The sequence below is a fragment of the Cyrtonyx montezumae genome, unplaced genomic scaffold (genome assembly GCF_038088225.1).
Source record: "Cyrtonyx montezumae isolate F1298 unplaced genomic scaffold, pur_monq_1.0 scaffold_17, whole genome shotgun sequence".
NCBI lineage: Eukaryota > Metazoa > Chordata > Aves > Galliformes > Odontophoridae > Cyrtonyx > Cyrtonyx montezumae.
In genome coordinates, this window is record NW_027071903.1 from 20,753,158 (window position 1) to 20,768,862 (window position 15,705).

General features: G+C 43.3%; 1 protein-coding gene across 2 annotated transcripts in view; it reads right to left on the minus strand.

The window, feature by feature from the left end:
• The window catches only part of NEO1 (neogenin 1), a 179,654-nt gene that overhangs the window by 84,469 nt on the left and 79,480 nt on the right, over positions 1-15,705 (minus strand). For both annotated transcript variants that reach the window (XM_065733638.1, XM_065733637.1), the window contains exon 5: positions 13,904-14,040. In XM_065733638.1, the coding sequence (XP_065589710.1) occupies positions 13,904-14,040 (137 nt within the window). The remainder of the gene's footprint in view (positions 1-13,903; positions 14,041-15,705) is intronic.

Sequence of the window (15,705 nt, forward strand, 5' to 3'; positions counted from 1 at the left end):
CTTCTCAGTTCACACATTTAAATTCCTTGGAAATCTTTCACACTTGCAATTTAAAAATTACTACTGAATCTTTCATCTTTTATCTTTAATTGAAATTCTAAGCATCATGTCCTTTTGATAGGGAATAAAAACAATACAAAGCCTACACTCAACTTCCTATCACCTATAACCTTCAGTCCTTAGCATGTGTTCAAAAGCACTAGGAACAAAAGCTGGGCTACAAACTGCCTTACCTTTCTCACACTTCTCTGAAATATCTCAGAGAAGTCTGCGAACTATGAAAAGAGATTTTAGGGGATTAGGGCGATTAGTTCAAGGGGTGGGAGCACAAGTGGTGTTTGCTTCCATACCTTCTGGGGCGGTGAAGGACACAGAATGGGCTAGGAAAACACAAGTGATGAATAACTGGCTGAGAGGTTGGTGTAGAGATAGACACTTTGGGTTTTTTGACCATGGGACAGTTTACTCGGCTCCTGGCCTGTTATCTGTTGATGGGACACACCTATCCCAAAGGGGGAAACGAATCCTAGCACAGGAGCTAGCCGGACTCATTGAGAGAGCTTTAAACTAGCTGTGACGGGGGAAGGGGATAAAACAGGGCTCTCCAGTAAAGAGCCTAAGGAGGCTGTGCTGAAAAAAGGGGTGAGGCAGATATCTCAGCTGAAGTGCATCTATACCAATGCACGCAGCATGGGCAATAAACAAGAAGAGCTTGAAGCCATTGTGAGGCAGGCTAACTATGACCTTGTAGCTATTACAGAAACATGGTGGGACCTCTCCCATGACTGGAATACTGGGATTGATGGCTACAAGCTCTTCAGAAGGGATAGACAGGGAAGAAAGGGTGGTGGCATAGCTCTCTATATCAAAGAGTGTTTTGATGTTGAAGAACTAGTGGTTGGAAATGACAAAGTAGAGTGTCTATGGATAAGGATCAGGGGGATAGTCCTTAGGAGTGACATCGTGGTGGGGGTCTGTTACAGACCACCTAGTCAGGATGAAGAAATAGATGAGATGTTCTATAAACAACTCGTAGATGTTGCACGATGGCCAGCACTCGTTCTCATGGGGGACTTCAACTTCCCTGATATACGCTGGAAATACAATACTGCGCAGAGGAAGCAGTCCTTGAGATTTCTAGAATGTGTGGATGATTGCTTCCTGACTCAGCTGGTGCAAGAGCCTACCAGGGGAGATGCCTTGCTTGACCTACTTTTCACTAACAGGGAAGGACTAGTAGGGGATGTGAAGGTTGGAGATTGTCTTGGCCAGAGTGACCATGAAATGGTGGAGTTTGCTATTCTGGGTGCCGTCAAGAGGGTGACTAGCAAAACTATTACCTTGGACTTCCGGAGGGCAGACTTTGACCTGTTCAGGACACTTGTTGCAAGGGTCCCTTGGGACTTGCTCCTGAAGGGTAAAGGGGTCCAGGAAGCCTGGATGCTCTTCAAGATGGAAATCTTAAAGGCACAGGAGCAGGCAGTCCCGGAGTCCTGTAAGTCAAGCCGGAGGAGCAAAAGACCAGTGTGGATGAACCGGGATCTTTTGTTGAGACTCCGAGAGAAAAGGAGAGTCTATGTCCTCTGGAAGATGGGTCAGGCTACTTGGGGTGACTACAGAGAACTGGCCAAGATCTGCAGGCAGAAAATTAGAAATGCTAAAGCCCAGCTTGAAATTAGGCTGGCTACTGCTGTAAAGGAGAACAGGAAACCCTTTTACAAATATATTAACAGCAGGAGAAAAACTAAGGAAAATTTCCCTCCTTTACTCAACGAGGCAGGCAATATAACCACAGATGATAAGGAAAAGGCTGAGGTTCTCAATGCCTTCTTCACATCTGTCTTTAATAGACAGGACAGTTGTCCACATGGTACTTGCCCTGACCTGGAAGTCCGGGACGGGGTGCATAATGCACCCCCTGTGATTCAAGCAGAGACGGTCAGAGATCTTCTCCTCCATCTGAACTGCCACAAGTCCATGGGGCCAGATGGGATCCACCCAAGGGTGCTGAGGGAGCTAGCAGAGGTGATTGCCGAGCCACTTTCTGCCATCTATCAGCATTCCTGGTTATCTGGAGAGGTCCCACAAGATTGGAGACTTGCTGATGTGACTCCCATCTTCAAGAAAGGCCGTAAGGAAGACCCGGGGAACTACAGGCCTGTCAGCCTGACCTCGGTATCAGGGAAAGTTATGGAACAGATGATATTGAGGGAGATCACACGACACGTGCATGGCAATAAAGGGATCAGACCCAGCCAGCACGGGTTCACCAGGGGCAGGTCGTGCTTGTCCAACCTCATCTCCTTCTATGACTGGGTGACCAGACAGGTAGATGAGGGAAAGGCTGTTGATGTAGTCTACCTGGACTTCAGCAAGGCCTTTGACACGGTCTCCCACAGTATTCTCCTAAGGAAACTGGCAGCCCGTGGTGTGGACAGGTTCACTCTTCTCTGGGTGGAGAACTGGCTGGAGGGCCGTGCCCAGAGGGTAGTGGTTAATGGAGTTAAGTCCAGCTGGCGTCCTGTAACGAGTGGTGTCCCCCAAGGGTCAGTTTTGGGGCCCATCTTGTTTAATATCTTTATTGATGACCTAGATGAGGGAATTGAGTGTACCCTCAGTAAGTTTGCAGATGACACAAAGCTGGGAGGATGTGTCAAACTGCCTGAGGGTAGGGAGGCCCTTCAGAGGGATTTGGATAGGCTGAACAGCTGGGCTGAGCAAAATGGGATGAGGTTCAATAAGACCAAGTGCCGGGTCCTGCACTTTGGCCACAATAACCCCATGCAATGCTATAGGCTTGGGGCAGAATGGCTTGAAGAATGTAGAGAGGAAAAGGACCTGGGGGTGTTGGTTGATGCTCGGCTCAACATGAGCCGGCAGTGTGCACAGGTGGCTAAGAAGGCCAACAGCATCCTGGCCTGTATTAGAAATAGTGTAGCCAGCAGGAGCAGGGAGGTGATCATCCCCCTGTACTCAGCTCTGGTACGGCCGCACCTCGAGTACTGTGTTCAGTTTTGGGCCCCTCACTACAAGAAGGACATTGAGGCCCTGGAGCGTGTTCAGAGAAGGGCAACAAAACTGGTGAGGGGCCTGGAGCACAAGTCTTATGAGGAGCGGCTGAGGGAGCTGGGATTGTTTAGTCTGGAGAAGAGGAGGCTCAGAGGAGACCTTATAGCACTCTACCACTTCCTGAAGGGGGGTTGTGGTGAGGAGGGGGTAGGCCTCTTCTCCCTGATAAGTAATGACAGGACGAGAGGGAATGGCCACAAGTTGCGCCAGGGAAGATTTAGATTAGACCTCAGGAAGCATTTCTTTTCTGAAAGAGTGGTCAGGCACTGGAATGGCCTGCCTAGGGAGGTGGTTGAGGCACCATCCCTAGCGCTGTTCAAGAAGCGTTTAGATGAGGTGCTTAAGGACTTAATTTAGTAGTTGGGTAGAGATAGTGATAGGAGGATGGTTGGACTAGATGATCTTATAGGTCCTTTCCAACCTTATGAACTTATGAACTTATGAACTTATGAACATTAGTCCATAACAGATTTACATCGGGTATGGTATCAAGTCAGTCATGCATCCAACATTCATTAATCCTGTGGTCCAAGTCACAAGAACCCAATGGCATGCTTCATATAGTGTGCGTATGTATTCAGGCACGTCATGCATGGTATGGTGATGCATGGAATGAAATCCTTCAGTTCCCAACAATCTAAAGGACCGCATATTATCCAGAAGCGGGATGAAACCAGTAGGCTTAATTGCACGCCTTCTCAAAATTGCAAGAAAAAAATCTCAAGAGTATTATTTTAGAGACATTTAGTGCAAGGAGGCAGTCAATGCACAGTTGCTGAAAAATAGGGCAAGGGAGCCAAGAAATTATTAGCCCTAATACTGGCTAATGCAGGACTGCCTGCATCCCCCTTTTTAAATAGCAGTGGTCCACTGCTCATCACTGTGCAACTGAGTCCCAAGTTGGCAGGTCTTATACCTGGTAAATCCTGCTTTTATTTAAGGTAAGACCAACATTAGAGATCTTGTCAGCATTTATGCTGTCTGAGAGGCACTGTTCCTGTGGAGTGGCAGCCCCGGCCGCAGGTTTTTCACACAGCTACTCTTCTCTCTGCTCCCTTTTTTCCTTCTGGGGCCTGAAGGGAGCATCTCTGCTAGTATAGCAGACACCACATAAGGTACACGTGGCTTCCTTAGTGCAAGCAAAACTCCTCCAGTGGTAAATTGCTGCTTGTGCACACAACATTTCTTAAACCAGCACCAAACATAATGGTATTTTGTTGCATTTACACAAGAAGCCAAGGCTGATTCAAGAACGAGAGAAAAGGAAAAAGAACGAGAGAAAAAGAAAGGTCCTTCCCAAACAAGCATGTGACCTAACACACAAGTTTAAAGCTGGACGTGATGACTGTGTGTCAGGTTTGGGGTGGTTTTTCTTTGTTTTACCTCTGTCCTGCAGCCTAGTCTTGAAGATCACCTGAAGAGAGGTCTTAAGATAAGCAGGTGACTAATTTAGCAGTTCTTCACTGAAATACATTTTGATTCAGAGAAGAGAAAATATACTTAGATATAAAACTTGGGCAAAAATGTGCATCTCTGTACCTGGTAGCCTAGGCCAAGAAAATTAATGACAACAACCTCATTTTTTTTTTTAAACCATTTTGTAGTGAAAGGTATTTCTTTCCATAAAGCAGCAGCTGGTTCAGGCCCCCATTAATATCATCTTAATTTATTAGAAATTCTAGCTTGAAGAGAGAACAGCTTTTACAATTCCCTCAGTTCAATATCAGTTTCTACACTGTAGATATTTAAGCCACTGCTGCTTAATTTAGTAACATTTTCATTATCCCCAAGGATTACTCTAGAGCATTTAAAAGCCATTTGTGCAAATTGTATGGGTTATTGATAATTTGGTTTGGGCTTTCTTAACGCTATTTTCTTTCTCCCTCCATGTATATATAAATAAGATTAATCACAAAGCTTGTCTTTTCTTTCTTTCTTTCTTTCTATTTTTTTTTTTTTTAAGTTCATGGTGTACCTCATCTTCCTAGCATGTGCAGTTCTAATGCATTACCTCCCACCTCTGGTGACAATCTGTTTGATAACTGTAATGCACCTATGTAACACAAAGAAATTTTTTTCTACATGTAATCAGGTTGTTTAATGAGTTACAGATGTTTCATGCAGAAAAGCCTCATAATTAATGGTTGTCACTGACTCAGAAAAGACATTCTTGCATAGGAAAAGCCTACCTTGCCACATAATTATTATTAATGTTTCCTACAGATCATTCTGGCTTCAGAACAATTGCCACCACTGGGTTGCTCCTGAGAGCTCATTCCCAGGACAGTGTCCAAGAACAGAACCCCCACATCCGTGGTCTTTCCTGCCTGGTAGCAGGAAGTCACCACTGCTGGGAAGTGCACGTGCTGCAAGCTGACGTTTCTGGCTGCAGTGAGAGCACGACACTCCCAGTCAAGCACGATCAAAGAGTGGAATTCATTTCAGGTTTACGAACATCACCTCTTACATCCTGTGCCAGCAGCTCAGAGGGATGGTACACCCATTTCCAGTTCCTGGCCCTCACTGTCAGTGGGCGAGCAGTGTGCTCTGCCAGCTGAACACACCACACCGACAGCTCTGCTGCATGAGGTTTTAAACAAAAGAAAGATGTTACTGTAATGAGTGGCTTGTCTGTGAAGCCTCTGCAGCAGCTCATCGGCCTGGGGGTGCTTCCTGGAAGAAGGGTGCACCTCTCCCTGAAGCACATTTGTAACCTCTGTCTGGTTTCAGAGATCAACTGTCAGGCCCTGCTCAAAGGCACAGCAGGGGCAGCTGCCCCACCCCCAAGTACAGTCCAACAGTGCTTGCCTGTCTTGAGCTGAGAACGCTGCCTGTGAAGTGTGCCCAATGAATACTTCTTGTAACAAGACTCACTTTTCCCTGTTCCGCAGCAGCACTCCAAGTCTTAAGCATTTTGGCTGCTACAAGGTGATCACCTCGTACCTCCTGCAAAGTCCAAGCAAAGTTCATGCATCATTTTTGGAAATAGGATTAAAGAAACTGAACTGTTGTGTCCCTATTAAGAATCGTGGCAAGCTTTCTCTAACAAGCCTCAGCATCCCGTGCCTCCAGCACATGGCGAGAACTCACAGATCAGTAGTGGTGCCTTGGGCCATCACCATAATATTTTGTCCACATCTGGGGACCTTGCAAAGTCAATACTGCTGCATCAGTGATGTTAAAACAGTTGTTTCTGTCATATGAAATAAGAATACAGCAGCTCACTAAGTACAGAATAAGGTTTCGAAAATGAGCAGCTCCAAGATGAGACAGAGGTCCTGCTGAGCCCGTGCATCCTGCCAAACTGTGCTGGGCAACAGGAGTCAGAGCACAGAGTCTTAAAGCACCACAGAAGCACGATCTGTTGCAGGAGGGAAGGAACATTTTATTTTTGTGAAAGTTCAGATGAGCACAGCTGGTCTCCTAGTAATGCCTGAGCAAATCATGCAGTTTACTATACTGGTACAATCTCTTTCCTCCCCATCCCATGCACATCTCTGAGTATTTGTGGACAAGTTTTTCATTAGTAACACTACCCTTGGATGGGAATGTAAGTGACATACAGAAATGACTGAAGAAAAAAATCGACACCCATATTATTTCATCAAATCAACAAGTAGATTAGACAGCTCCATAAACATTAAACAATACTTAAAATGACCTGCAATGACTGTCAAAGTCTTCTTACTACACTAAAGCTCAATAGTGAGTTCAGCTTGGACACCTTCCCCTCATTAGACTACACTCACTGCATCTCTTGGTAGCACTTAAGCAAAGATCAGAAATGGAAGTTGCGTTACAGATAGAAAGAAATAACAAAGCTGAAGTACACTTTTTACTGTTAATAGCTGCCCCTCAACTACCAGAGTTTTAAGATAACCAGCACAGGTGGAATAGTGAGTCCCAGATAGGGGTCTCCAAGAGCAAGAGGTTTAACACAGCATCTTCTGAACCTGTAATTGAAGTGTGCCCCATTATCAAGATACAGCACAGGGCTTAATTAGAAACAGAAATCAATAAAGGTAATCTAGAAGGTATGTGAAAGGTTTTAGCAATTTTCAGCGTTGGCTTGAATTTCTCCCCTAGAATTGTTTCCAATAATAACGGAGGCTTAATGCTAAAGTAAGAGTCACCCCGACGTATCGTTCTGTTGTTACACGATTTAATGCACTTTTCAAACATCTACAGTTTCCCAAGGAGGATGGCATTACCTCTTATTGAAGTGCCTGCAGCAGAGATCTCAGATGTATTCTGAGAAGACAAGGCTAACTTCGTCTAAGATGTTTGCTTTGTTTTGAAGAAAGCCTTAACAAGCCCAGCCTGAACCCAATTAGCTCAGGCTGGCTAGCACAGCCCAGGCACTGAATCAAGCTGCTCTTTGTGCAAGACATGGAAACTGTAAGGCCAGGACCAAATGCTCTCTGTGAAACCTCAGCAGTAGATAAAACAAATGATACAGATGACAGCAATGCAGCAAAGGAGAAATTGAGTCCCGTTCTTTTTTTTAACATTTTGTGAGATGTTATTGAAAAGTGCAAGAATATGGTGACCTGATAAAGGGAAAACTGAGTGGTCTACACTTAAATCACTTCTGATATCATAGAATTGCAGGGGTTGGAAGGGATCTCAAGAGATTACCGAGTCCTGTCGACCTGCTAAAGCAGCTCCCTACAGCTGGCTGCACAGGTTGGTGTCTGGACAGCTCTTGAATATCTCCACAGAAGGAGACTCTACCACCTCCCTGGGCAGCCTGCTCCAGTGCTCCATCACCCATACTGTAAAGAAGCTCTTCCACATGTTAGCATGGAACTTCCAGTGTCCAAGTTTTAGACCATTACTCCTTGTCCTATCACTACACACAAGCGAGAAGAGCCTGGCCTCCTCCATTTGCCTCCCACCTCCCTTTAGATATTTGTAGACACTGATCAGATCTCCCTTCAGCCTTCTTTTCCCCAGGCTGAACAGACCCAGGTTACTTAGCCTTTCCTCATACAAGAGATGCTTTAAACCATTCATTGTCTTTGTGGCCCTCCACTAAACTCCTTCTAGATCTGTGTCTTCTTGAAACTAGGGAGCCCAGAACTGGACACAGTATTCCAAACATGGCCTCACAAGGGCAGAGTAGAGAGGGAGGGCATCTCTTGACCGGCTGGCCACACTCCTTGTAATGCACCCCAGGACACTACTGGCCTTCATCTGTCAGAGACAGAGTTGAACAACAACACAGAAGGTATTTTGGCTGAAGCATAATCATCTACAGATCTGGCTCAGGATGTGGTTGGTGCTGTTGGGCACTCAGATCCCTTCAAAACACTGTAAAGGCTCTCCTCAGGAAGCAAAGAAAAGCAGAGATTAGCCTCAAAGACAAGATCTCCAACCTCATCCATCTGAAGAACGACTTTTATCCACACTGAAGTTCTTTCCTCTTCTGGGTGCAGTAGTCCTCGCTCCAGGTGTAGAAAGTGAATTTTCCCCACCTTGGATGTTCTTGTAAGTGGCATCAATTAGGTATGCTACACAACAGCAACGTTCTCCTGGTACCGTCCCAACCACCAACGGTTTGTGCTGAAATAACAACCTGTTCAAATCTCATGAGTGCCACTGATTAATAATTTAAAGCCTCCTGGCTAGACAAAATACAGACTTTATCTGCGTCTCTTTTATTATCTAAATTGCTACCCAGCACTTGCACTGATAGCACAGAAAAGGCACTCATACACTGCAAGAAAAGCACCGTCACGTACGTGGGGTTTTTTGGCTAGAATAAGGATCCTTCATTAGCATAAGGCTTTGAAGCTATGCTGAAAATATTTCAGGCTCTCCTTTCAAAGCACAAAATTTATCAGCATACTTCTGTTTTTATTATTTTTCCCCCATTTAGATGTTCCAAAAGAACGTATGACGTAGTGATCAGACTACTGCCACTTGCCACTTCCAATGCATCACTAAAAACACCTAAAATAACTGCTCACTATAATCTTTAATTTGGGTACGTCGACACAGTATGGCGTTTAATTAAGATGCGTTATCAGACACTGAACGCTGCCCCAGAGGACCCAAGAGCCAGCTTTCTGCAACTCCAAACATCTCTGAAAGGTAGCGATACAGATAAAACAAAGAGCAATTCTAAACCTCCTCACATGGATGGGAAGTACAAAGTGGTTTGTTTATTTTAAAGACTTCATCCCTGCTGTATCAATTTTCTAAGGAAAAAAAAAAACGAAAATGGAATTTTTTATTTTGTGTTCTATTATTTTGTGGTTCAGTATTAGCAGCAGTAAATATTTCAGCACAAAGAGAGAACTCCCTCTGAGCTCATTACCTACAATGCAAGCACCAAGGCAGGCGGCAGGAAGCTCGCACGGTGATCTAAGCCGCGCCATACTATTCGCAGAAATCCCAGGGGCTCTGGACACTGTAATAAATGTGAAATATTTCCCAGATGAAGAATGAACTTCTAACCTTCTCAATATTTACAGCCGCTATGGCTCTGCCAGGCCGCAGGTTTCAGGCAGGACAGAAGCCAGCCGAGTGCATTTCAATACGTTTAATGCTTGTTTCCCCAACTTTCCTTTCAACACTTTCCACCCTTATCTAACGGAAATACTGCAGATTCTTTCATTACTGGTGAGCACAAAACATATTTTTCCAGTGCTCTCAACTCATGAGTTGTAAATAAATCCGGGACCCAGTGCCACTCCTCCTGCTGACAGGAAAGGAAAGAGTGCTGTCAACAGCAGAAACGTGACTTGGTACCACTGAGTTACTGCCTCCTGAATGGGAAACAATCTCACCTGGCAATGGCACTGCAAGGTACTGGGCCTGAGACACATCCATTTTGCACCAAAGATTAATTAACTCTAAGTAAAATGAGCAAGCACAGAGCACCACACACATCTTATCTGTTTCGTACTTTGCCCTAAAGACCAGTGCAAATGTGGATGGGATTCAGCAATGCTGAACTTGAGAAGTTAGGATTATCTCAGCCAAAGATCACCCCAGGACATTTAATGTTTACGTCCAGCTTCAAAGCACACGTTGAACATGTGAGTCTACAGCGTGATGCATTAGACAGATGGACATGAAATCTTTATTTGCATACAAGTCATCAGAACCTTTTATTTTCTGAAGCTACTTGGTGCAGAGTAGCATTGTGAGTTTGCTTGGAGGTGCATCCCCCACTTTCCAAGTGAAACACCTGAACAGCACGCTTCCTTCTGATCTGTCACTGAGCTTCACAGCCAAGTGCTCCCTAATCCACTTCAGTCAAAATGAACTAATCAACTCAAATCACTTAGAAAAGTCTGTTCAAGCTAACAGAGGTGCCCTAGAGCTCACCAAAGGCAGCCAAGCCTACATATGACTGAAGAGTCTTGGGGAGGAGGAAAGTAGAGAGACGGAGCACACCTTTTTGGGGGAACAACCTGTGTCATGCACCAGTACAGACAGAATTCATTCCATGCAGTTAATAGAACTTAGACTAAAACCCATCATGTTCCAGGACGTACTTTGGGTTTTTAGTGTTCTGAACTCCTAACTCCAGCTCCCAGATACACTTTGTAGACAAAAGGGTAGAGAAAACAAATCTTTAGAGTACACTTCTCAACCCATAAATACCCTTCCAGTTAACCGCTGTAATGCTGTCCAGTCAAAGCCAGATTTTTCCAGATTCAGTTCAGCAATACACATAGGGAAACTAAACCAAATATTTTTTTTAATACCAAGTATCTGGGGAACACGAGACTCCTAACACCTTTTTTTCCTCCCCTCCTCTAAATTTCAAAGGGCAGCCTCTTCAAAAGACTACCTCCAAGGATGAGAAACAGATGGCATCCTTCAGTGTCAGCAACACGAACCGACTGAGTTTCATTGCATGAAGGTAACATTTAGCTGAATTCAAAACAGTGCCAAATTTAACAGAAAGACATTATTCTCAGTGGGCTGATCACAGAATCATAGAATCATAGGGGAGTTCGAAGGGACCTCAAGAGATCATCGAATCCAACCCCCCTGCCAAAGCAGGTTCAGTTGATATATTTTTATGCAGTTATAAATAAGCTGCCTTCAATTATCTCTCATTTACCTTGTGCAGGAAAACAAGAAGGGCAGCTGAATTTACCTATCTTTTGCGAGCTGAGCACAGCACACACCACACATGAGATACATCAAGGAACCCTATCCAACAACAACAAAGGGCAGTGACTGCCATCTTTACAGCCCTGGAGGATCGAGGATGCATGGCAACAGCTCACAGCAGAGGATGCACGTCAGCTTACTGCTGCTGGGGTTGTATCACCAAATAAGCATGTGACCCTTCCAGGGCTTTGTATTCTTATTAAGGGATGGAGGACAGTTGGTCTTGGAAAAAAGCAACAATTAATTACTCTCCACACATGATTTAGGCTTACAATTGGATAAAATGGGTAGTTTCTAACCTCAGTTGAGAGTCAACAAAGGGAATGCCATTTCACTCTGACTGTCTTAAGTCTGTCAAATAATGCCACATTTAGGTAGAGATTTAGAAATGACTCACTGAACTGCGATTGGGAAATATTAAGAGTGGGGAAAAAAAAAGATTGACTCTACAAGCAAAGCAATACTAGTATCCTTCTGAAATCTCCCCAAAAGCCAAGCCATGTGCTTCAAAAGATGCAGAAAAATAGATGAGATGGGGATTTCTTGTTTGAATCCCTGTCAGCTTTGTCTCTAAGAGTGACAGAATAAGCCTACATTAAGCAAAATCATGTCGTTAGTAGGTGGTAGAAGACGATTTTTCCATTCTAGAAGAAAATGATACAATGATCAGGTAACAGTTACTCAAATCCTTCGGCAAATTACAGTAATGGAGAAATACAATTACACTCTGGTGACCTCTCTGAGGAAAGCAGAATTAAGTGAGATTAGAACTACGAAATAAAACCAGAAATCCAACTTCCAAAATGCATTCAAGTATAATCTTCGATATATTTTAATTTTGAGGCATTAGAAGATTTTTTTTTTGTGCCAGATGTACAAGAAAAAAAAATCGTCATAAAAGAATTGGCAGAACATATTTTATATTGTTGCAACGGAAAAAAGAGATCACATCAGTTTAGATAAGTAGCTAAGAGTGATCTCAAGACCACTTTCATCCCCAAGTGACCTGGCTGTATATTCTACATTAAGGCTACAATCTCAGCATTATCTTTGTTTTTTTTGCTTAACTGTATCATACCATTAATAACATTAATTTCTACCATTGCCCATAAAACTGAAAGCCTCACGCCAATTCCATAAAATGGATAATTTGGAACTGAATTAAACAGCATACCACGAGTTGCATTAAACTATCATGAAGTGCAATGAATCATCAAGCCCTGAAGTATTTAAGACCCAGTGCCTATCTGCATTCTTCCAGCCCAAGAACTGAGATAAGAAAAATGGTGTTTGCTGCACAACCTGAATTTGCTGGCTTTCAAAATTCTTCAAGTCAATTAGGGCAGTGCTGCACTTTGACAATGCCTCAACAAACAGTCTTCCCCAAGTTTTAGTGAAGGGCAGAGCTAAATAAAACACTTCTGCACCAGCAGCCTACATGAGGCTGAAGAGATGCTCAGGAAGCCAGTCCCCAAACAGTCAGCAGTAAAACGCAAGGTGAAGCCAAAGTTAAGGGTAACTGGGAGAGCAGAATGCAGAGAGAGCACAATGAACGCTTAGGAGAGTGCTCCCTCTGCTACGTTCATCAGCAAGTGCAGCACCTTGGTCACATGTGCCTTCACCCAGGACTGGATGCAGTGAAATACAGCATCATAATAATGTAAAAATGCTGCAGAAACCAATGAAAGCCTTATGTTATATTCTGTCCTCCTAAGAAGGAGGACTTCGGCTGCTCAGTAATGGCCAACTTCTTCAGAAAGCTGCTTCATTTATATGCTTTTGTCTCCCAAACTAACCTTCCTCAGTTCTACACCAGAAACTTAGCCTCTTCCTGAGCACCAGGTAAAGCATGTAAAAATTCAGTAAATATGCCTCAACTGCTAACATTTCGTAAGCTTTGATACTCTGTTGAGAGCAAAGTAAGAACCCTGCTAATAGCATGCCTCTGCATTACATTTCATGCTATTAGAATCTTATTTTTGCCATAAAGGTTTTATCTATAGATAAGCCTTCCTTAGTGGTTGTTCCATGGTTATTACTGTATCTTTAATCCCTTCAAAACTTCTTTATAAGAGAAATTTGCTTGAACCATAATCCCTTGTAAAACAAGTCAACTGAGCTCTAACTAGGATAACGTACGTTGTCACCAAGGTGGCAATTAAATTTTAGCTGAAATACCTTAAATCAAGATAAAGCTCCAATTAAGAAAAAAATCTTATTTGCACATGCAACATGAAAGGTTTTTAAATCAGCATTATCAACAATTCAGTGCTACTTCTATTTAAAGCAGCTTTCATCAATAAGCAAGACAAATATACACATAAAATAAAACCAGGGCTTACAAAATAATTATCTCTTTTTACCTTCTGTTGAGTTCACTGAAAGCAGCAGGATGTTTAGAATTAAAAAAATACTTTCTAAAATGTCCTTTTCTAGAGGAACCTAAATAGTTTTACAGATAGATTTTCAGATGTGATTAGATGCACACTGTGACATTTTCCCTCTTTATAAAAGCATAGTGCATCGAGCACGTTTCACATTGCATGAACATACACAGCAACTATTAACCATACAAGATGCATGTAACATAAGCAAATCCCTCATTTGAATTTTTATGAAATTAAATGCACGCAAGAATAAAGCTCCTAGGAACAACAGTCTAGAGATGCACTCCCTGAAAATTAAGCATTCTTCCTACCTTGTACTGTAAGCTCTGCTTGAGCTTCAATCGTCTCATTCTCGTTATCTGCTATGCAGGAGTACGTCCCAGCATCCTCTTCTGTAACGTCAGTGATGAGCAGGCTGCCCCCGGCACGCAGCACAAACCTCTCGGAGCTGTGCGGAACAAGACAAGAGTGGGAAACTGATGGCAAATGGATTTACATGGAGCATTCACAGAGAAGCACACACAAGTCCTCTGCCTGAAATGGCTGAATAAACATAGCCTTTCTGAGTGCCATTTACACAGCATTCTCAGGGAGATGAGCTTTGAACTGTGTGGTCACACCCCATGCTAGGGCATCAGATTTTAAGCTAAGTTCAACTTCATCCATTCCAGGATTAAAGGAAGAGCAACTAGAACTCAAGAGAAGTGAAAGTAACGATCACATCATAAAAGATGCTTTGCAGTTATAATGACTTACTGCTTGAAAAGCTAGGTCAACTGTAACATGCCTGAGTTACACCTGCACAACACAAGGAACAGCAACATGTACAGTATAATGTACAGTAACTGAAGTTTTGTACAATACTCATCTCAGGGTTTGCAAAGAATTCAGAATAAGATACAGGTTACAATTAAGACAAATCCAACACAGAATCTGTCCCTGTGTGACTCGTAAAGGATGCAGGGCAGAGTGTGTAACCCAGCCCTCACAAACTACCTGCTTCTCATGCTGCCTTCAGCCATGTCATTCTCCCACTGCAACCACCGCACCCCTTTATGTGACATGAATTTGTACAAGAACCTTTCCCAATATCCTTCATCACTCTTCAATAAAACACCATTAAATGCAAACATAAGACAACACATCATGACTGACTGCTGACCTGGAATCATTAGCAGCTAAAAACAATGAGAGAAAGTCTATCTAACGGTTTCCTCTCTGGCACTGGAAAACAATTTTTTTGTTGATGTATGCGGGATGGAGTTATTTGAGGATATTCATTGCATAGCACATTACCACAGTTGACTTCTTTGGTTTCTGTAGAGCAGCCAGTGCACAAATATCAACCCAACTGCTTCCTCGACTCCCAACATTATGCTGGAGTTACCTCACTAGAACCAACACTCCCATCCATTCAGTAAGCTAAATTTTCAGGACACAAAGGCTTTAGAGTCACCCTAATACTGATCTATAACATTATTATAATTTGTTGATCCAAGTCCTGATCAAAATATATATTAAAACTGAAGAAAACAAAATCCTGGAATTAAGTGAAAGAAAAGAGCCTTCAAAGCACTCAGGAAGACTTCCTATCAGGGCAACCCCAAAGGCAAGGGATCCCATTTCCATCTCCTAAGAACAGGAGTAGAAGCACCAAGGGTTTGAAAGGACTTCAAAAAGTGTGGTCTTCAAGAACTGTATGGAGTTCAAGAACGCATCTCAGGAGCTTAAAAGAGGAATGTCGGAAGAGCACGTGGATGGCACTGCAAACCGGTCCTAGCTATGAGGAAGGCAGCAGGAACACTGTCATGAAACCAGCTGTGGAACTGCTTAAGGACAGAAAGTAAGGAGATAGACAGTAAGGAGATAGACAGTATCCCTTCAGAGCCGTATTTTCTTGTTACTGCAGCCAGAAAGAAGCGGAAGCCTCCTATCATGGACCAGACGAGGGATTAGTATACAAAAGTGCTTTAGAGGTAATTAAAGACAGGAAAAGGATCCTCCTTAACTACCTTGAGAAAGAGAGATCTGTACAAAGGAGCTGTACACTGAAACTGTCAAGCTTGTAACACCTTCACTCTCTCCCTTCTATCACAGACTTTATTGAATCTGC